This window comes from Amblyomma maculatum, chromosome 2 (assembly GCF_055883805.1).
Source record: "Amblyomma maculatum isolate TAMU_Amacu chromosome 2, ASM5588380v1, whole genome shotgun sequence".
Taxonomy (NCBI): Eukaryota; Metazoa; Arthropoda; class Arachnida; order Ixodida; family Ixodidae; genus Amblyomma; species Amblyomma maculatum.
In genome coordinates, this window is record NC_139345.1 from 132,573,061 (window position 1) to 132,594,522 (window position 21,462).

General features: G+C 45.9%; 1 protein-coding gene across 2 annotated transcripts in view; it reads left to right on the forward strand.

The window, feature by feature from the left end:
• LOC146199915 (uncharacterized) overlaps nt 1-21,462 on the forward strand; it is a 105,690-nt gene that overhangs the window by 74,955 nt on the left and 9,273 nt on the right. For both annotated transcript variants that reach the window (XM_084595293.1, XM_084595294.1), the window contains exons 13-20: nt 881-1,115; nt 3,219-3,349; nt 7,937-8,042; nt 10,268-10,393; nt 10,709-10,785; nt 11,583-13,167; nt 17,928-18,311; nt 19,105-20,322. In XM_084595293.1, the coding sequence (XP_084451419.1) occupies nt 881-1,115; nt 3,219-3,349; nt 7,937-8,042; nt 10,268-10,393; nt 10,709-10,785; nt 11,583-13,167; nt 17,928-18,311; nt 19,105-20,322 (3,862 nt within the window). The remainder of the gene's footprint in view (nt 1-880; nt 1,116-3,218; nt 3,350-7,936; nt 8,043-10,267; nt 10,394-10,708; nt 10,786-11,582; nt 13,168-17,927; nt 18,312-19,104; nt 20,323-21,462) is intronic.

The window sequence follows — 21,462 nt, forward strand, 5'->3', positions numbered from 1 at the left end:
CCATAACTATAGGTTGGCGCAATCACTCATGATTCAGCTCTTGAGTCATGAGTCAAGACCATGATCTGAGTTACGAGCGAGTTCGGACTCGTATCGGGTCATGATCGAAATTGCGTCCGGTCTGAGGCTGAGATCATGGTCTGTGTTTCTGTTAAGATGGTATGTGCCTTTTTTTCTATTATTTAGTGACAGTGGATGAAAGGAAAGGTTTATTGCCGCGGAGAGGATGCTGGCAGGCGCGCAGGCTTCTCGGAGTCTTTTTCTGACCAAAAGAAAGAAATCTGTGGATTCTTTTCCTGCATACGCTCCCTGGCATACTTTGTGCATTTTGCACGCAATGAATGGCCTCTTCGAGCACTTTCAAACCTTTGTTTGCACATGCTGACGTGTATTACTATACTATGACTGTGTTTGATAACAAAATAAAGATCACATGTGGTGCTTCACTAACAGGAAAAACAATAAACCAAAGCAAAAAAAAAAAAAAAAAGGCAAAGCTTGACCGAATGTTTACTTTTCGTGGATATCTGGGGGCATGCCTTGTCCCCCAGTAATCAGTGCGTTGATGTGCTTGTCTGAGAATTCTCCTCCCATGCCCCAGAGGATCAGGCCCACACAAAAGGCCACATCAGTCCTTTCTGCGCATTGTCGAATCACTACGTTCGACAAATACAGCTGCATAACACTGCCGTACCCCCCTCTGTATCTTGTCTATCCTATCACAGATGTGATGCTTCATTGCACCCCACCTTCTTTCATACTTTTACTTCATCCCTAAACGCTGTTTCAGACTGACTGCTGAAGGGTGGCGGGGAGCGAGGGTCACAGTTTCATTTCTTGCACAGTATACTGATCAGTGACCTCACGTGTGTCGTTTCAGCCATCAGCGGAGCTGCCGTCAGATGCCACCGGTAGTGGGGGCGCTGCTGGCAGCAGCATCCTGGCCGAGCTGATGCAGGCGGCAGGCATCCTCCAGGAGGAGGCCGGCCAGCCCCCACCAGCTCCTCCACTGCTGGTGATCAGTGAAGATGCCGTGCCTCCTGCAGAGGTGGAAGTGGCCATCGACACCGTGCCCTTGGACGACAATGCCGTGCTGCTGGACGAGGGACACCTGGGTGAGTGCGCACTCGGCTTTTCGTGGGCCTCACATGCTGCATTGCAGTCCACTTATAGCGATACCAGATGCAATAATATATCGCTTACAACGATTAAATTCTTGATATTTATCATTTTTCCTATTTGCCCTATTTAAAAATAAACCAGATATAACGATCGATTATCAGCTGTACAATGGATACAACGATAGGTTTATTGCCGCCCGGTAGAGGTTTACCACAAAAATTTTACTGAATGTTTAATAAAGAATAAAATGTTAAGAGGACAATGACGTGAAAGCTCAACATATGGGGCGAAAACGGAAAGAGATGAGCACTATCATCATCGCAATTGCAGCCTGTTTCCGCGCAAAGGCTGCGGTCGTATCGTCATCACCGTCCGTGGAAAATGGCGGGGACCACATTGATGGACAGCGTGATAGCTCTTAAGATGAAACGGCAGATTCATCGGAATTTCTGGCAGGATTTCAAGGTTGGAAACCTCATGAAAAAATGCGGGCATTCGCACTTTACAATTTTAACGATCATCAAGGCTGGGGATGTCCTTCTGTTCATCCAGTTACTAATTGGTTTCGTGCACTTAAACAGGACTGCCACCAGCTTGCGCGCTACTGGAAGTGATGCTCACAGCAATTGTCAAGCTTCAGCTGCTGTTCATGTGAGCACGAAATTCCAGCTTTTAAGTATGCCTAAGTTATTGTATCGCTATTTATGTATGCTGTGATAAAGTGTTTAGTGCTCTTTACGATGATTAGCATAGGCAAGCCTACATGCCAGGGAAAATATGTGGGTGTGTTTTTTTTTCTCTCTAGATATAACGATAATCAGTTATAACGATCGGATTTTCCGGTTTTCTCATCATTATAAGTGGACTGCACTGTAGTATCGAATAGACCACTGAACAAGGGTATAGGGGGGTAAGCCTCAGTTTGCAGGTCAAGCTAACGTTTCAACAAGTGGACTTGTCTTTTTCTGAGCATACATGCTAGTACACTTTTTGTTCAAAGTGAATGCCTGTTGTTTTCTTTTTAGAGTGAAGCTTTTAGGCATCCGTTTCTACATTGTACATTGTTGGCATAACTGGCCACCTGCCAGCCGTGGTAGGCCGTAGCAGAGCGAAGTGCCACCTGCTACAGCTAGCAGGTGGCAGGGGAGGGATAGAAATCCCCCTCCCTGCCTTTTATGGCAGGCACAACAGAAGTGTGGTGTCACAAGAGGAAGCCAGATGGTGAGTACCGTGAAAGCAGGAGGTTATGGCAGGAGCTGAACAATGCACCTCACTGAAGGGCAAGAGTGAAAGGCTGAGGAGGCGTATGCAGCTTGTTGAGTTAGGAAGGCAACGCAGAGGAGGGAAAGGCAGAAGAAATGTAAAGTGAGAAGTGGAGGACAAGATTATGGTGAAGGCAAGAGTGAGGGGTTGCTCTCAGTTTGCACCGACTGATGCACAGTGCTAGTGGGGCAACGTTAAGGCTTCCTTTCAGCGGAAGATCTAGCATTGGTGTTGTAATGAGCACTGCGCAAAAAAAATTAGATGTAGTTTAGCTCTGGTTAGCCCTAGTTGAATTGCGAAAGCAACGGCAGAAGTTTCTTTTGCCTGCTGCATTATTCCCCTATCACGCCCTATCAGTGTAAGTTGCTACATTATTGGGGACACTTAAGCTTATCCTTTAAGGGTATGACGCGAGAGTGTAAGCTACTAGCCCACATATAAAGTCACGCTTCAACCAAGCCATTGGACGTGCCTGCGTGTCGTACGGGTAACGAGAATGCAAATGATTCTGGTAGGCTGATTCTGATGTCACCCTTCCAAATAAAAGGAGCGACCTGAGTTGGCAGCTCCTGCCCGTGGGGGAACGTGAATTCAAATGTCATGGCAGGCTGATTTTTATGACGAGACCGGAGCTACGCCTCTTCACGGTGTAGCTGCGGCCACCCGAGGTCTCACTTTGGCTGTCGTACTGTTGCTTTCACAATAAAACCATGAGCATGCCTCTAGCAGGTGGTACTTGGAAGGTGGCATGGATAGCAGGTAGGATTGACAGCTGCCAAGAATGAGAAGGTGCGATGTTTGCATTTTATCCTCCCTTCCCTATGATATTGCAGTGGTGGGGAGTGAAGAAGAAAGTGCAGTGGAGACACAGGGTGTTGTGGTGGAGGAGTCGCCATGTCTGCTGCAGAACCACATTGTCTTTCATGAAGTGGAGCTGGTCACCCAGCCCAGCCCTCTGCTCGAGGTGAGGCAGTGGCAGAGTTTTGTCATTATGCGAGGGGGGGAGGTGGGGTGTACACCGGAAGTGATACCTGAGGTTTCCTGCTGGATGCTTACAACATTCCCACTAACAGCATTGCCCTCCTTCTGGGGGGAACAAGCTGCTTTGTTCAGACGTGGCTTGGATAGGACAGTTTCTAAGAGTGAACTTGCAAGCACACCTTTGTCACTCTTTTTTTTTTTTCTGTTTTTTTCATTGTGATTAGAGTGTTGAGCAGGACTGTAGTGTTTGCACATTAAACACTCGTCAACTAAACTTGGTCTTGGTCAAACAGTGTCAAGCAATGACGGCGGAAGATGAGTTTGATTCACATTGGTAAAACAAATGCTGCTTATAGAGTTTCCCGGGAACAAAGTTCACAAAGTTTATATGTCAATTAATTAATGGCTATTGTAAGACTGACATAACTAAAATCACATTTTTCTCTTCTGAAGACACTGCTCGCCAAAAGCACAGTCAACCCCGTTCTCCTAGCATATAACGACACTTTCAAGTATTTATTCTTCCCCCTCACAATAGCGGTCTGAAATAGCTTATTAACGACGTCGTTTCTACGCAAAGATTAACTGCATTTTTATCCAGTTTATAATAATGGTATTCCTTGTATAATCTGCTATTCTGCTTGTTTGCTAAAACCTTATGTGTGACGACGTCAGCACTTCGTTTCTTTTTTATTTTATATAGTGCTTTATGCATACTTATTTGTTGTTGTTGAACCCAGCTGTACCTTGTGTATTTTGCTTTCTATTGTATAACCAGTGCTAAGTGCATTCTTCTGTACATGCCATTCCTTTCAATCTCGCCTGTACCACCTTCCTAAAATCGTGTTATGATTGCAGTATCTATAAATCAATAAATAATATCTGAAGCAAAGCAGCTGTAAGGCTTTCACATCATCTTCCCCCTTAATGATACATTTGTAAGTCTGTCGCTGCTGTCAATGATGCAGAGACGGAATCATTGAGAGAATTTAGAAAAAGATGGTTGATATTTTACGGGTGATAAAGCGCCCGTAAAGACAAAGAACAGTGTGAAAAGATTGCTGCGCATTTTGTGCGTTGCCTAAAAGAGTTGATTACATGTGATTACAGTTTTCCCACTTTGAATGGCTACGAAACTGATGCATGGTGTTATGAAATGACATTTTCAGTGTGGGATGACCAGCTTTGTATGTGTGGGGCTCGTTGTATCCGTTTGTATACTTTTTTTTTCTTTTTATGTGAGACAGCAGAAACATGAGCTCGTGGGAGCCTCTAATGGCCAAACCATTGAAATGTTCATCGCACTAGAACTGGTGAGATGAACCAGGTTGATACAAGTCTCGGGATGACATGAATGTGTAAATTCTCTGGCAGCAGTGCACTGTGTATAGTCTGCAGAGCTTCCGATATTTCGAACACTCTTCTGCATGACCACAGTAAAATGTCGTTAATTCGGCCTTTGAGGAGCCAGGAAAAATGTTCAAATTATCTGGAGGCTCAAATCACCGAATGGCCCTAAAGTACTGCCGAAACCACTTGCATCACAGTAATTTCATACTTCTATCATAGTATTATTGCCTGTACATCTGCCATGGAAGCTGACTGACAGCAACCATATTTCTAGTTTCATGAACTCCTTTGCTTTGAGCACACTGTCAGGAATGTCGAACAATTGCTTCAGTGTTGTGACTGTCTCCATGGCCCTTTTTGCAGTGCGACGCAGTAGCACAGGTGCCTCTTCAGAAACAGCTCCGTTGCATTTTGGGATGCTTCACCTCACAGTTCGAGTGGTGAAGATTCCTCAAAGCATCTCTGTTCAGCATACTCAGAGTGGCGGAAGCATGAGAGAGAAATATGCGCAGGCATTAGATTGGTGTGATGCCATCTAAAAATTGGCTGCGGTTAAACTTGTGCGAAGTGATAGCTGAAGAGCATACTCAAAGAGGGGAGGAAGCATGAGAGAGAAATATGCGCAGGCTTTAGATTGGTGTGATGCCATCAAAAAAATTGGCTGTGGTTAAACCTGTGCATAGTGATAGCTGAAGAGCATCTCATAGAGGGGAGAAAGCATGAGAGAGAAATATGCGCAGGCATTAGATTGGTGTGATGCCATAAAAAAATCGGCAGTGCTTAAACCTGTGCAAAGTGATAGCTGAAGAGCATACTCAAAGAGGGGAGGAAGCATGAGAGAGAAATATGCACAGGCATTAGATTGGTGTGATGCCATAAAAAAATTGGCAATGGTTAAACCTGTGCAAAGTGATAGCTGAAGAGCATACTCAAAGAGGGGAGGAAGCATGAGAGAGAAATATGCGCAGGCATTAGATTGGTGTGATGCCATCAAAAAAATTGGCTGTGGTTAAATCTGTGCATAGTGATAGCTGAAGAGCATCTCAAAGAGGGGAGGAAGCATGAGAGAGAAATATGCCCAGGCATTAGATTGGTGTGATGCCATAAAAAAATTGGCAGTGGTTAAACCTGTGCAAAGTGATAGCTGAAGAGCATACTCAAAGAGGGGAGGAAGCATGAGAGAGAAATATGCACAGGCAATAGATTGGTGTGATGCCATCAAAAAAATTGGCTGTGGTTAAACCTGTGCATAGTGATAGCTGAAAAGCATCTCATAGAGGGGAGGAAGCATGAGAGAGAAATATGCGCAGGATTGGTTTGATACCATAAAAAAATTGGCAGTGGTTAAACCTGTGCAAAGTGATAGCTGAAGAGCATACTCAAAGAGGGGAGGAAGCATGAGAGAGAAATATGCGCAGGCATTAGATTAGTGTGATGCCATCCAAAAATTGGCTGTTAAACCTGTGTAAAGCGACAGCTGAAGAGCATACTCAGAGTGTGGATGAAGCACGAGAGAGAAATATGCGCAGGTGTTAGAATGGTGTGACGGCATACAAAAATTGACTGTGGTTTAACTTCGGTTAAACTTGTGTGAAGCGATAGCTGAAGCATGGGGACACAGTAGCAACGGTGGTCATCTGTGCTGCTCGTCGTTCACTCCTTGCAGTCATGGCGGCATTTCGCAAGACACTCCTCACATTCATCCGCCACTCTTTCCACCGCGCACTTTTAGCTCGCAACGCAGTCTTCTTCAGATCATCAGATGCAGCCAACCAACGATCGTAACAAGCATGGCTGCTCAGTTGCTCTTCGTCCATGGTGTGTCTGCAGCTGAGCCGTGTGGTGTGTCTCTCTCTCTCTCTCTATATATATATATATATATATATACCAGAATTGACATCAGTGACCATGTGTCTTGCCACACAACTGCTCACGTGTTGAGCTACTTTCCACGTCAATTGACCTTTGACCTTAACCTTTGGTGGGAACAAAGTGGTTGTGGCTTAAGTGTTTGATCCCAACCGCTGGTAGCTGCATTTCGATGGACGTGAAAGGAAGAGGTATCCGTGTGCTGACCTTAACCTTTGGTGGGAACAAAGTGGTTGTGGCTTAAGTGTTTGATCCCAACCGCTGGTAGCTGCATTTCGATGGACGTGAAAGGAAGAGGTATCCGTGTGCTGACCTTAACCTTTGGTGGGAACAAAGTAGTTGTGGCTTAAGTGTTTGATCCCGACCGCTGGCAGCTGCATTTCGTTGGATGAGAAACGAAGAGGCGTCCGTGTGCTGTGCGTTGTCAGTGCTTTTCAAAGATGCCCGGATGGTAGAAATTACTCTGGGGCCTTCCACTATGGCTCCTCTTTCCATTTTCAGTCCCACCTTCCAGCCTTTCCTGATGGCGTGGTTCAGGTGCCTACAGAAAAAAAGCCCGACAAATGCTGCGCCTTTCGCTTCCTATGAACCAATTAATTTCAAATTTGACCTTGAAACTGTTCGAAGGTCATCGGAAGCACACTGTGACCTTGCTTTTCCTCACGTAGTGAAGCTATAGCCTCAAAAATAAAACTAAAAATTTAATGACACACAAGGCAGTGTCCACAACGTGCTCCCAGTGGCGACAGTGGGATGATATGGATTGAAGAGAAGCAAAACCGAAACTATGCTGCTGAGTTATATTTCAGCAGTGGCGGATTTAGATCGTTGTCACACCTGCATTAGCACGCACGTCCGAGATGCAATTAAGATTTGGGGAAGTCTAATTGATTGATTGCTGAATTCGCTGGTCGTACTGCGATGTGACGCTCATCTGAATTAATCAATGTGAGCCTGCCCATGTCCGAATTAACCAGCGTCCGATGCCGTAGACGTACAGGACATCGGCTGAGACCGCACTCCTAATTCGCATCGTCCGAATTTTCGATTTAACAGGGGCAAAATTGACGACATTGCATTACACGGTTGATACAACCGTAAGAGCTGCGACCGCAGCCTTGAGTACTATGTGCTCCTCACACGTCGTTAACTTTGTTATCAGTAGTCGTGCTGTACGTAGAGGGAGCAGCAGCGGTGTGCTTTCGGTGTCCTAAAAATGTCCTCTCGTGTCTTTGTTCTGTCTTGTTCTGATCACTGTCCTGCTCACTTTCTCTTGATGTGTGCGGTGTTTCACTTTGCTACATGCCACTTCGCATGATAGTATCCGTCCTTCTTGTTACCTTGGTTGTAGGTCGCACCAAGGTCACCTGCCGCTGAGAACAAGGATGCTCAAAGTTCTTCCCAGAATGGACAGCTTTCAGCCGAAAATGAGCCGGCAGCACATATGGACTTGCTCAGTGAGTGTAATCATATGGAAGACTGCTTTTAGAAATGTCTTTTCGTTCCTGCTTCGATTTCTCTTTGGCATTGGAGCTCAGTATATGCTACCTTTTTTATGTGAATGTACTCCCCCTTGGTCATTTCACTATCGTGCATTATACTTCCATGAAGTGCTCAAACCATGGCACACAAATATAATTTACCTCGTAACCGCTGCAATATAAAAAAAACATTAATTTGAACTTCAGAGCACCTGAAAGGAAGTGTGGATTATCCTAAGCTTGAATTATCGAATAACCGGCCAAAAATTTAGAAATAACAGAATTACTGCCACATGAAATTCATATATTTTTGCTTTATTCTGTTCATTTCTTTAAGTTTCAATTTCTGCTTTGGATGAAGACGTAACAAAACTAGAGATTTTACACTTCATTAGCACCTGCTGCATTGACTACAGAGTGAGCTACGGCATACCAGTTGTTGAAACTGCAGCCGTCAGTTGTGTTCGTTCCTTCAGCCAGTGTGCCTTCTCTTGGATTTGGACTATGTACTTTAATTTTTAAGGCTCATGAGTGTCTGTCCGTGTGTGCATCCGCGAGAAGTGTCACACTTGTTTGTGAGATTCCGTGCGTTAAGGCGAGATTGTGACATTATCACCTGGTGACATCATCGGTCATAACTGCGGGTCATGACGCAACGTCCGGTCATGACTACTGGCTTCACCAGGCTATTCACGCATTTACTAAGCTGACCCCGCTGGGCGTGCATGCTAGATGTCCTTGCTGCACCATTCATTTGGCGCTGCCTCGAACGCCGCACCACACAGCTTACAGAAGATGAAGTAAAGCAGGAATCCGCAGCATTTCAATCAAAGGCTTTCACTTCAGCGCACTTTAGGGTACCAAAGTGCCCCCAAGAATTCTTTAAATTTGGATTTGGTTTTTATTGGCTTTCTGTTTTAATTTTTCCAGTTGTAGAATATTATTAATTAGACCTAAAAAATAGTCGACACGACGTCAAACAGCCAAGGACGTCTATATAGTGTGCAGATGTCAAAACAGCCATGGACGTCCAAATTGTGCAAGAAAATGTGCAAAAACGTTGCAAACTTTAATGTCGGGCCTTGTCATTGTATTACAACACCAAAAACAGTCAGTCAAGAGTAAAAGAGGAAAACAGTAGTAAAAGAGAAAAACAGCAAAGAAAAGAGGAAACAACGAAAAGAGAAAAAAGTAGAAACTAAAAGAAAAGAGAAAAAGGAGCAAAAAAAAGAAAGAAAAGAGAAGGAGAAGAAGGAAATGAGTGAAAACGCAGCAGATAAGTGCAAGAAATCACAGGAAAGAACCTCAAAGCACTTAAAAAAGTTGCAAGTGCCTCCAGCAAATTTTTTATCATGTCAGATTTCCACCTCTCATTATATGCGAATCTGAAGAAATTTCAGCCTAAATTTGCAGTTCCAGCCTCATTATTGTTCAGAGCTATCAGCATCAGGCTTCCAGCGAGAGGCAGCGCTATCTAGCGATGGCGTCAGCCGACAGTTTCGATGGTTTCGGTTTCGCCACACTGACCCCGCGATCCTCGCGACCGCGGTACCCGCGGAACGCTCGGCACATTGCACGGGTTTCGCACGCGCCTTTCCAGCCATGCTGGCCACGCCCTGCAGCTAAATTGCGGAGACTTGACCAGCATTCCCAAGAAGCACGCCAGGTGCGCTTTCAAGAAATGCGGGGTACCGAGCGTGTTTAGAGGTACCAAAAAAAGAGTTTCTACAGAAAGATGTCTCTAGCAAGGGACTCTCGGCAGACAATACACGTACAAGACGATTCCGAATCTAAGAGCACTTCCTGGGTGCACATGCCGCATGCCTGTGCGCAGTGCTAAATGGGGGCAGGTGTTTGCCGGGACGGATGTAAGCTACTCTTCCCTTCATGGTGCATGAAATTTTCCGACATAGTATGTTGGCGCTAGAAGGAGGAGCGAACCAACAACAGGCCATGAAGGTTTGTGGCAGTGTTCGATGCCTGGTGCAGGGCTGTGTTGGATGTCAAAGCGCGGAGCACGTACAATTTGTGGGGCAACTGCGAAATGTAGAGCAAATAAATACTTTCGCAGACCTTTCCTTGCTCGCATTTTACACGGATGAAAACATTTTTTTCCCGTTTTTTGTTGTCCTGAAATTACACCTCGTATTATATGTGTGTTCGTATTATATTTCGGGTTTTTACGATATTCCTTTTCTCAGGCACCTCTCTGGCAACCAGGCAACCAACCAGACTAAAAGGTGGAGATGGTGGGGATAGGTTACCGCCTGGAGTTGGTTCAGTCCAGCCTCGCAGTCCAGACAGGAAACGGCCTGGCAAGGCCAATGGTGAGTTGTTCCTAAAGTTGAAAGATCTGTATAGTACTATTCAGGAGCAAACAATGCATTAATAGCTTCCTGTGCCTGAACCAGAAACAGTTGCGTTATGTCAGACAGAGGTACGAGCACATCTTCCGACTGGAACTGGTTGAACGTAGGTTGTCAACAGGGTCCTATTTTCTCTGTCCCTGTTCTATTTTGTAATCTAAGAAACCTATTCTTTGCTATCTGTTTTTTTCTAACTAAGAAAATGACAAATGGTGAAGGAGAGGCAATTAAAAATGGGGAAAAGTGAAAAGAATTTGTTTATTGCTATCCTTCCAGGTGACGATGGGAGAGATGTTCCTGGTGCCAGCAACGGCATTGTGGCGAGTGGAGTCGCCGAAAGGCTAGGACTGACGGTATGCCATCATTTCTTGTTCGTCTTGCCGTCTGTTTCTAAGGCATTTAAGTTTTCTTCGTGCTCCCTTGATTTTTGTGACAGTTTTGCTGCATGTGTTACGCATATGATGAAAAAGAAAAGAACCGCCCTTCCAACAATGACATGCGTGTGGTTACTACTGAGAGCAAGTCACTGTGAAAAAGCGTAGCAAACATGGCCTTTTATTTCTAAACAAGTTCAGAGAGAATGGGCATTTAGCAATACCACAATCAGTGATACTATCCTTGTGCCAAATACTTCGAACTGCACTAAACCAGAGAAGCTGCACCATCCTGGTCAAAATGAGGAAAATAACTCCAAATTAACTGCTTTCAAATTTAGTGGTGTTGTGATAAGACTGACTTCGGCGAGGGATTTCAGGTCGCACTGTGCGGCACAAAAACGAAACAGAAAATAAAACCTCTGAGCATAGCTCCTCTGTTACCCACCCAATAGCTCTAGTTGTCCAAGAGCGCTTGGAAAGTGTGAAAATATGGCTTTGAAGTCATCAATAGCAGGCTATTGAACGGAATAGGCATGGGCAGGGAAATATTAAATGTTGAGTTATGAGCAAGCAACTGAGTGCCGTGCAGTGGTTAAGGTTGTCACAATTTGCACGGTACCATGGTGGCTTACTACTATGCTCTTTTGCATTGACAGATTACTTGAATCTATCCATAACAAATGACATCAAATGTAATGTGCAGCAATACATCGTGGCTTGTTCACTTCTCTTGGCTGGTCTTTGTGTTCAACTCTCGTGGCTCATCTCTGCAGGTATCGGGCACTGTTGGCACTCCAGCTTCTTCTAGCAAAACTAAAGCGACCGTAACAGCACAAGATTCAAAAGCCGCCAGTTCATCAGTTATGGCTGTAGTCCAACCTATCAATATCGTCCCCTCGGGATCTGTAGAAGTGAGCAGGCTGCCCAGGCGGACAGATGATTCCGATCTAGCCGTCCCCGGTCCTAGTAACGTGTTCACTGCAGGCTCTGCGTGGAAGCACAGTGTAAAGACGTTGCCTCCTACTGTAAGTCTGGCTAGTGAGCCACAACTCAACGGTCCACCTCGGCAGTCCGAGATGAGCGTTCCACCAGCACCACGTGCCAGTGCTTGTGCAGCACCACCGTCAACATCTAATGAACTTCCGAGAGAGTCATTTGATGCCGCTGCGATAGAAGGCCTGAGTGAAAACTCAAATGCTGATCTGAGTGATGTTTTGGGCAGCAGGGATGTAAACAAGCAGCAGCCAAGTGTGACTTCCAATAGGGTGCCAAGCCTGAGCTCGACAGAAAATTCAGCCGGGGATTCGGCAGAAAACTCCGTCGATAACGTACTGGGGAACTCTGAGGGGAACTCCGACGACAGCACTAACGACAGCTCCCAAGGCAGCCCAAACGAAGGCGGTGCACTCAACGAGGACGATTCTGTGGGACCTACAGACCTCCAGGACTCCATATCGAGTTCCTCTTCTGCCGCAGTGGTCTATCGTCGCAACCCAAATGAAGAGCAGTCGGCCATCATCAGTTCCTCGTCCAATGACCATGGCCGAAGGGACCTGCACAAGGCGAAGCGTGCTTGTGACGTGAGCAGCTCAACGTCAGTGTCTGCCTCCCCGTGCCTGGTTGTGCCCATGCCTTCGACCTCCTCTGCCGTTTTCGGGGAACACCGGCTCCCAACAGCAAGTTCAATGCCATCCGTCCCCGAGCAGAACTCTCCCGACCAGACCAATGAGGGCAGTTCTGTAGCGGGACATTTTCAGCTGCCTTCCTGCTTCGGCGAAGGTGGAGCTGCCGGTGGTAGCAGCAGCTCCAATGTCACCTCAGCCGAGCTGGAAATAGCCGTGGTCTCTTCGCCAACACCGGATGCCCAGGAGCTGCTCTTGGCCAACAACTTGATTGGGGAGGGAAGCAGTGAACAGCGCCACAGCAGCGCTGCAGTTGAGTCGTCGCAGCAGGAAGGACCTGCGGAAGTGAGCTCGGCAGTCGCAGCACAACTGCCCGGGGCATCTTCGTCATTGGCTGCTCAGCGCGAGGAAGTTACATCTGCAGAGAACAGCAATGGCCTGTCATCTGCAGCAGGCAATGAAGTGACGTCGGCAGTGTCTTGCCCTAATTTCAATGAAGACGATGATGATGGAGTTGATGGCAATGAGGCTGGACCACTCGTGAGTGAGCTTGTGGTCAACAGTGATGAGGAAGTGAGCACCGCTGAGGCGGTGCTGGTGCATTCTGAGGGTATGGCGGAAATTACCTGTTCGACCGTTGATGCGGCCAGTGCACCGACAGCATCTGGGAGTGCGTTTCACCTTGACACGCGGCCCCTGTCTGTGTCCAGCACTGAAGAGGCGGAATACTTGGGAGGCAAGTGCCCTTTTTCAGGAATGCTTGTTGGCAGTCTGATAAGACGCAATAGCTTTGCACAAATTTGTTTCCTCAGCAAGCATACAATGAACTTTGCGGCATGAGCCAGGCATCTGTGCGTACTATTTCACTTTGACCATATTATATTGCAAATTTGTAACCTGTATATTAGTTCAGTGGTGGTATTCTCTTTCTTACCGCTTTGACACATTATGTTCGCAATTCTGTACACAGTGAGCTTGCAGTTTTTTTCTGAGAGTGGGCTGCACCTCAAAGTGATTTCCTTGTTTGAGGTGAATTTTGTGTCTTTCTCTTATCAGATAATGTGTCCTTTATGCTGTGTAGCAAAGGCAGCAATTAATATTTTGCAAAATAGTAAATGATGCAGTTTCTCTGTGCTCGTATTTCTGAAGAAATGTTTTTCTGCGAGTAGTAACATCACATTTTCTTAATGGAGTATAGACACCAATTTTTGAAGTGCCAGAACGAATGCGATCATCTTCGTCATTATATACAAATGCTCCCCAAGCAATCCCAACCTCTTACATTGCCGCGAAGATATTTTAATCTGATTTTAATTATAAGCCGGGCAAAAACCACATTTTTTAAAATCTATTGGTAGTGACATCTCTGTGACGAAAACGTGTACATATGTAAGTAACATGACGTCGTCAAACAACTATGACATAAAGTCATCAGAGCAAAAATAAGTGACGACATGGGGTAGCTCGCCATATCTGTGTAGATTGGCACCCTTAAAAAGTTCTCCGCTTCTGTTCGATTGACTTGATCACCTTTCATGCTGTCTGCGTTGGTGCATGTTACATTTAGTTCACCTGGTGTCGATTCTGTGGTCGACGTGTTTTACGAACGCAAAGCTTAGGTATGCTTTGTGCTCGCGCATATACACACATATATATCGGGCTCTAAGGGGAAGCAAAATTTGGAGTTTCCTCGTTTCTTCTCGTTTCATTTTACGTCGGACTCGTCCTACTGGAACCTGGTGCACATGGTGACTGACTTATACTCAGACGCCAATTGCGTGCCTGCACAAATGCGGAGCTTTCAGCAACGGTGTCTCCCACGGACACATCGGGAGTCGAACTGCACTTCGTCCCGTCTGCCCTAGGCGTCGCTAGGCCTAGCCGGTTTCGCATCGAAGCAGCCGCAGACGGCACTTCATAACGGGCTAGCGTGTCAAGGGGCTTTATGCTAACACCGTAAAAAGCGCTGGACTTCCGCACCGCTTTACTGGGCAGCACATCTCTCACTAAAATATATTCTGATTTGCGCGATACATTCAGTAGTGGAGCTAGCAGATGCCAGGCGTGTCACACCGGGAAGAAGCAGCAATTAAAGTGACTGGGGGAAAAAAAGCTCACTAGTAATAATAATAATAATAATAATTGGTTCACAGGAAAGGAAAGACCCGGTATCTGTCTCACTTGTTCTGTGGACACCTGAACCGTGCCATAAGGGAAGGGAGGAAGATGGGATTGAAAGCAGAAAGAGAGAAATGGGTGTCATAGTGGAGGGCTCCAGAGTAGTTTCGATCATCTGAGGATCTTTAACGTGCACTGACATCGCACAGCACATGGTCGCCACTTCGTTTTGCCTCCATTGAATGTAATCATTTCTGCAGCTTCCCAGTATTGGCTAAACAGTCCTGTCCAATTTATTCGTCATTGAAAGTCTTCTAGAAGGGGTTGTTATGTATGCGAATAATAGCTATCCGCGATAAATGACAGCGGAGATCGCATTGACGCCACCAGATGGCACCACTTGCTTGGACGGCGGCACGCTGGCCTACCGCGTCGGGACCAGTCAGCGTGTGAGCACAGGACTTGCGTGGTGTAGCTGGTAATGGTGGCTGATCGCGGGCGGATCGTGCTGTGCTCTAACTCTCTGCTAAAGCACTTTTTTGGACACTGGCTTAGCTAACACCACTGGCAAACAGGGCTGAGAAAGCAGCATCTTCTTTTGCTCAACATGTCTTACCAGCTAACATTCCCACGTGACAACCGATCAAGCTTTGTCACTGCTGCTTCGTCGCTTGAATCGTTGGTGAGTGTGTCGAAATCAAGGCGCCTGGCAATGTCGGCAACTTCCGCGTCATCGGGCAAAATAACAATGTCTGAAGCGCCGCTCGATGCCGCTGTCTTCTTGCACATGCGATCGCAAACAGATGACAAATGCTACCCGTGTGCATCGTTATATTCCGTGTCCACGTCATCACCAACTTGCTAGTAGGGGGCGTTCATGTGGCGCTCCTGCATTTTTGACGTCATCATGTGCCCGTGCTCAGAGAGATCAAAACCAAAAATGATCCTAATAAATGCCCCGATAATTAACTGAGCTGTGCTGGGGCTTTTCGGTTTGCAGTCCTTTTGTTTTGGACCACGGAGGGTTGAATAAAGCAAAAATATCAGAACAGAAAATGTATGTGTCTATACTCTTTTAAATTTTTTAAAGGTAACACACTTCGAAATATAAACTTTTTTCACAATTCTTTGCCTGTTTACTTGATATGTCGTGGCATTTTGACATACTGTTTCCATTAATAAAGGCACATTGTACGAAATTTTGAACATTCCTGCAAAAAAATTGACCGTGAGTATATTTTGCGGAGGAATGCAGGGAGCGTGGCGGAAGTAATTCTGAAGTGGTTTTGAAATTTGAGGTTGCGTTCTGCCACCAGAATGGGCGGAAATCGTGAAATAGGCAGGGACGCGGCATCCTGCAACTTGCATTTGTGCGCTGTTAACGCTGTAGATGTTATTTGGTAGACACATTTTGATATAAGCAGGTGAAAAAAAAAAAAGCACCGATACCCAATGCCTTCCTCCGATATTTCTGAAGCCACTAAAACCCGCCGAAAAAAACCCTGCAGCCTCTGGAAGTGACAACATCACCGACTAACAGTTTGAGTGAAATCCGATTCTGGTTAGCAGATCGAGCTAGAGCGCTCTGCTGCAAAAGGAAATGCTCCGAATGATCAGAAAAATTTACCCAGTCAACCAGGGTAATTCGAAATCGCTGTCGCAGAGCCAGAAAAACTGCTACGACCACTAGGGGAAATAGCCACAACAAATCCTCTTTTGTAAGCGGTAGTGTACATACTATTTAGGTGGGAAAGTATTTACGGAAACGAAACAAATAGTGGCATGTCTGAGGGCTACACAAAACTAGCCTTTTCATTCCTTGCAACATACGCATTAAATAAGAATTGATAAAGCATCCTGTGGGTTCTTTTCTCTATTCAGGTTTCATGCTGTCTTTTGTAATTTTTTGTGAGAACATTGCTCATGCTGCATGACTCAGAGTTACCATCATTGGTCATTTTTAAAACTGCATTGAAAATACTGCAGCTAACTTTATCAGTAAGTTGGTTTTTTTTAAGTCACCTGATTGGCAATACTAAAGTGAAATGATCTTTGAGATGAGTTCTAGGCTCGAAACGTTTCTCGCCACAATATGTAATATGTTTTGCTTTGTGCATGCAATGTATAGTTCGGTATAGCTTGAGAATGCAGCCGAAGTCTCGCCTCCACAGACCTGTTTCTTTTCTGACAGATAGCTGCTGCTAGCTGGATGAAATTCCATGTTCAAAGAGAGCTTATAACGATGAATAGGAAATTGTCATTTTATGAAAGAGCTTTTACAAACCTGAATATTTAATAACAGTAACTCTTTATATAATATAATTTTTTTATCCCTGCCACAGTAGCCCAGCGGTCAGGGTGCTCAACTGCTAAGCTCAAGGATGTGGAATTGTGGCCGTGGCGGTCACAATTCCACATCCTTGCGTACAGATTGCATTCAGTAAGTTTGGCAGGACAGCAGCACTCCAGTAACAAAAATTGCTTCGTATCTTAAGATAGCGAGCAGTTACTTTGCTGCTGGCACTGCTTACCTCATGTAATCCCTGTTACGAAAACCCTTCATGATTCGTTTTATCTGGTCGGCTTCCAGTGTGTTGAGACTCAAACATTTGCTTAAGTCGACATCTTCTAATTTAGCTCATAGGCTTTCACCAATCTGCTGCTAACTTTCGTGCAAGTGTTGTTCGATGCAGAGTTTATGAACCGGTGAGTGAAAAAAGAACTTCCGAGCTATCTTGAAGGTGGACCAAGTTTGAATCTGCCCCTCGTGGTTTCAATACCACAAGTTAGTCATGCCGTTGCGATGAAAAATAATGTTAAGTTTTTTATCATCATTCCGTTAGTCATAGAGGCTTACCTTTTTGTAAGATGGCATCCAGTCTTCCACATGTTGCTCATCTTTCGTGCTGAAGATAGCTGGGTCCCACCGGCAAATGGAGCCAGCATGAATAACAACCGGGCCCACTTGCCCGACTTGATGTTGAACATTCTCAGGCACTACTGGGGTCCAGGAGAGAGGCTATGGAGCTGTGAACCTGATACATTTACCTTGCACCTCTGCCAAATATAGCATGGGGGGTTATTGAAAGGTACTGGGACAACAGGAGCAGCGGTGAAAGCAATCCAAGATCGACCAGGCTGAGCACCAAGCAATATGTAGCAATAGCAATGCTACTCAAGAGAATGATCATCTTCATATTTAAATAAGCTTGTTATCGGGTATGGCAGAGTAGTGGTAACCTGCTTACTGCAGAGAGAACTGGGGTTTTTGTCTCATTGGTGGCTCACTCTTAGATGCCTGCTTGCTTGTAAGAAACACTGCGATATAAAATGTTTCTGTCCGACTAACACCGTGCCTGCTTTCCCTACTGTGCACAGGATCTGTGGAGGTTGACTCGCACGAAGACGTTCCCGACGTTCAGGCATTCAGTGATGTGGGCACAAGCAGTAGCTGTAGCAGCAGAGGTGGAGCAGTGGCATCGGCAGCTTCCGCAGCGGAAGCAGCTGTAGGAACTGTGCCGCCAGCTCCAGATGAAGCGTCCTCGGACTCACATTCAGGTGTCGAGTCATCCCACGCTGTGTCAACAGCCTGCGACAGTGCCCCTGCCGGCGTCGAAGGCCGACAGAGCCAGAATGGCACGTCTGACCAGCCAAGTCAGTCGGAAACGGGCGGCGAATTTCTTCCAGCATCTGTGGCAGAGCGTGTGGTACAGTCTGGCAACGATGCGGAAGAAGTCTACGAACTACTAATCTGTGACTCTGGTGAGTGCTTGCTTTCCGGCTGTGCCTTACATTGTTTTACTTGGCTTTGTCTGTTAGGTGCTGTTTGCGACAGTAGAAGCATTAGCTTTCCTTAGTTGGCTATCAGCTGCTGCGGTGGCTTTGACCCAAGGTTGTAGGTTTGATCCCAGCTACCATGTTTTGATGGTAGTGAAGTGCAAAAACACTCTTGGGATGCTTTAATGTAAGGGCAGGTTAAAGAACCCTGGGTGGTGTAAACGAATCCTGAGCCTTTTATTACAGTGTTCCTCATAGGGATGTGACGCTTCGGGACATTTATACCCATGTTTTACAATTTTCTTTGGTGTTTATCTGTTGTGAGTTTTAATCTGTAACAATCTTATCAAGCGTGTCATGTTTGAACCTGTTACGTTGATTTTATAGATTCTTGTAGCGGTGGGTGATGCAAAGAGGAGTGTGGTGCTCTGAAGATACTTTGTGACTCTAGACACACCAAGAGGCCCGTCCCTGTTGCCTATTTTGTTCATGAAAAAATGATTGTGGTAGAGAATTGCTTTGCTAAATATTTGTGTGCTGGACACGTTTTTGAGAAGCGTACTCTGTAAAATGGGTCTTTGGGATGCACATGAAAATGCAAGTTGTTTGCAGACAGGAATTCATTCGTTTTTCCTGTGTACCTTATGCATCTGCCGGTTTAGTAGTACTGTTCAGAGCACAATGTGATGCCTTGTTTCTGAGCAGTACCCTTCAGATTAAGCGCATAGATTGCGGCAAGAGGCAAGCATAGCAGCGCTCGCTTTATTTCACTTTGCAGAGGCCAGCGAACGCATCACATCAGTCATGGATGACTCTGTGTCAAGCACTGTGTTTGGGGCGCAGCGAGGCACCACCAACCCATCTCCGTCCACGTACCATCTGGTTTCCCTTCCTTCTTGCTCATCGTCCGGTCCCAGCACATCGTCATGCTCACCTCCAGTAGTTGACGTTGCGTCACTGACGCTTGCATACCATAGAACTGATGATGCAGCAAATTTTGACACCTCTTCCTCATCATCAACTTCTTCCTCTTCTTCCTCCTTGTCAGGGGGTGGTGCTCAGCCCATTGCGGCCGACTCCTCCGCAGGCCCATCATCACGTGACGATACTGCTGCTGCTGCTGCTGCTGCTGCTGCTGCTGCTGCTGCTGCTGCTGCTGCTGCTGCTGCCTTGAATGGCTTGCCGGGGAGCACTTCTAGTGAAAGCCAGCAGCTGCAAGTGGACAATGGACAGAATGGCAATGACGGGAGAGGGGGGAATAGCAGCGGTAGTAGTAGTAGTAGTAGCAGCAACAACGGCACTGGCTCAGATCCCGCAACGCCAAGAAATATTGACGACTCGGAGACGTTTGAAAATGGAGCAGCCTCAACGTCTTCATCTGTCTGTGATGTAGTTCTTGTTAGGGAAACCCACGATGTCGAAACCTCTTCCGAGATTGTGTTTTGTGCAGGAGTGGAAGTGGCTTCTAACATGACCATCTCTTCAGACAACTGCGACGATGACAGCAGCAGTAACATGCCCCCGGAGGACGTGCCAAGTAATTCGCGGGCAGTCAGTTCATCGGCAGCACCACGCAGCTACGATGGTTTGGCGAATGGAATGCAGGACGAAGCTGCTTCAACGTCGAGGTTTCGCGCAAACTGTGACGATGACTCTGTGCTGAGCTCGGCGAGTCCGGAAGTCGACGAAGTGGCCAGCAATGTGGTGACTATTGAAGTGGCAACGGACCTTGTTGAAAGGACGGTGACCTCGTCTGCGTCGGCGACCCCTGCGTCCCTGTCCCAGCCCAGCACGTCTAGGGGTACTGCAGGGCCGCAGCTTTTGTTGAAGAGAAAACGACGAGTGAATGCCTTGATTGACGAGTCCCTGTGCGCGTCGGGACATGTGTCGGGCTGGGCGCGTGTTGCGTCGGGGCTTCTGGACAGAGTGTGCAAATTCAGGGGTGCCAGCAGGTCCAAAGGCATGCTCTTGCCAGCGCATTGGTTTCTGGAGCCAGGTGAGATCCATTATGCCACTGATAAAGAAAATGGTGTCTGGCATGCTGACTGTTGGGTACAGTGCATGTGGTTTCTTTGACATGTTACCCATTCTTTTTTTTTTTTTTTTTTGCTTGTTACATCTGTCTCGCCATTTTTTTGTGTGTGTGGTGGTAGTAAAGGTCTCTAGCTCATCCTTTTTGATTATTTGTCTTTATGTGGTTGACATTTACAATTCTGCTGCATTTTGATCAAAAAGGATTTAGTATTGTTCAGGCCTGCAGCATTGTTTTTTTAATATGATGTCTTAGCACTTTCACCTGACTTCAGTACAGAAGAGCACTGACCTCCAGCAGTATTCACAGCTTTGCTTAAGCAGTGAGAACGATTGTGTTAGTTCAAGCTGTGGCAGTGAAAGCTTTATTTTACTTATTTCATTTTTCTCTTCTTTTGTTTACCTCTTACCTTACCTTACTGTGAAACCAGTGCAGATGTTCTAAAGGGCTATAGACACATTTTAGGCATATATTTTCTTGTCTGTAATAGTGCATTAGACATTAGAATGTACACATCACAATTGTAGCACTTGCCTATGAGTGCTAAAAATTATGCAACTGAATTTTCGTTATGCTGTTTCAGTTTCACCAGTTGGACAATGGTTGTGATGTATACAGAAAAATTTAGGTCATGTGAGGTGGTGGTGATAAAAACTTAGGCGTCAACCTACCCGCCTACGTGACGGCCTGGAGCCCTTGGACCCGAGCGGCGTGTTTGGCCAGTCGGATTACACCTAGCTGAGTCTCAGGGTGTCAGCTCAACCATAGAGTCTCCCAAATTTCTTTCGTTTTTGTCTGTTCATTTATATTTTTTATTTCTGGACACGTCCATATCATATAACTGATGTCTCATTTGTTCTCATTTGAGCTATTGAAGCAGGCTGGCTTAAGTGTTGCAGTGAATTTGTTTTTCATGTAAGCAATCAGAATGGAGCTTTTTCTGTCTTACTTGGCCTAAGAACTTCTCGTACAGCTATTTTTTCAGGTGATGAAACTGAAACCAAAACACTTCACAAGGCAATCCAATCGTACATTATTTTGTGGTCCTAATGGAGGAGTGTAGGTTGAGGCAGGTTTACTAATGCCTGATGCATCGCTTGAAAA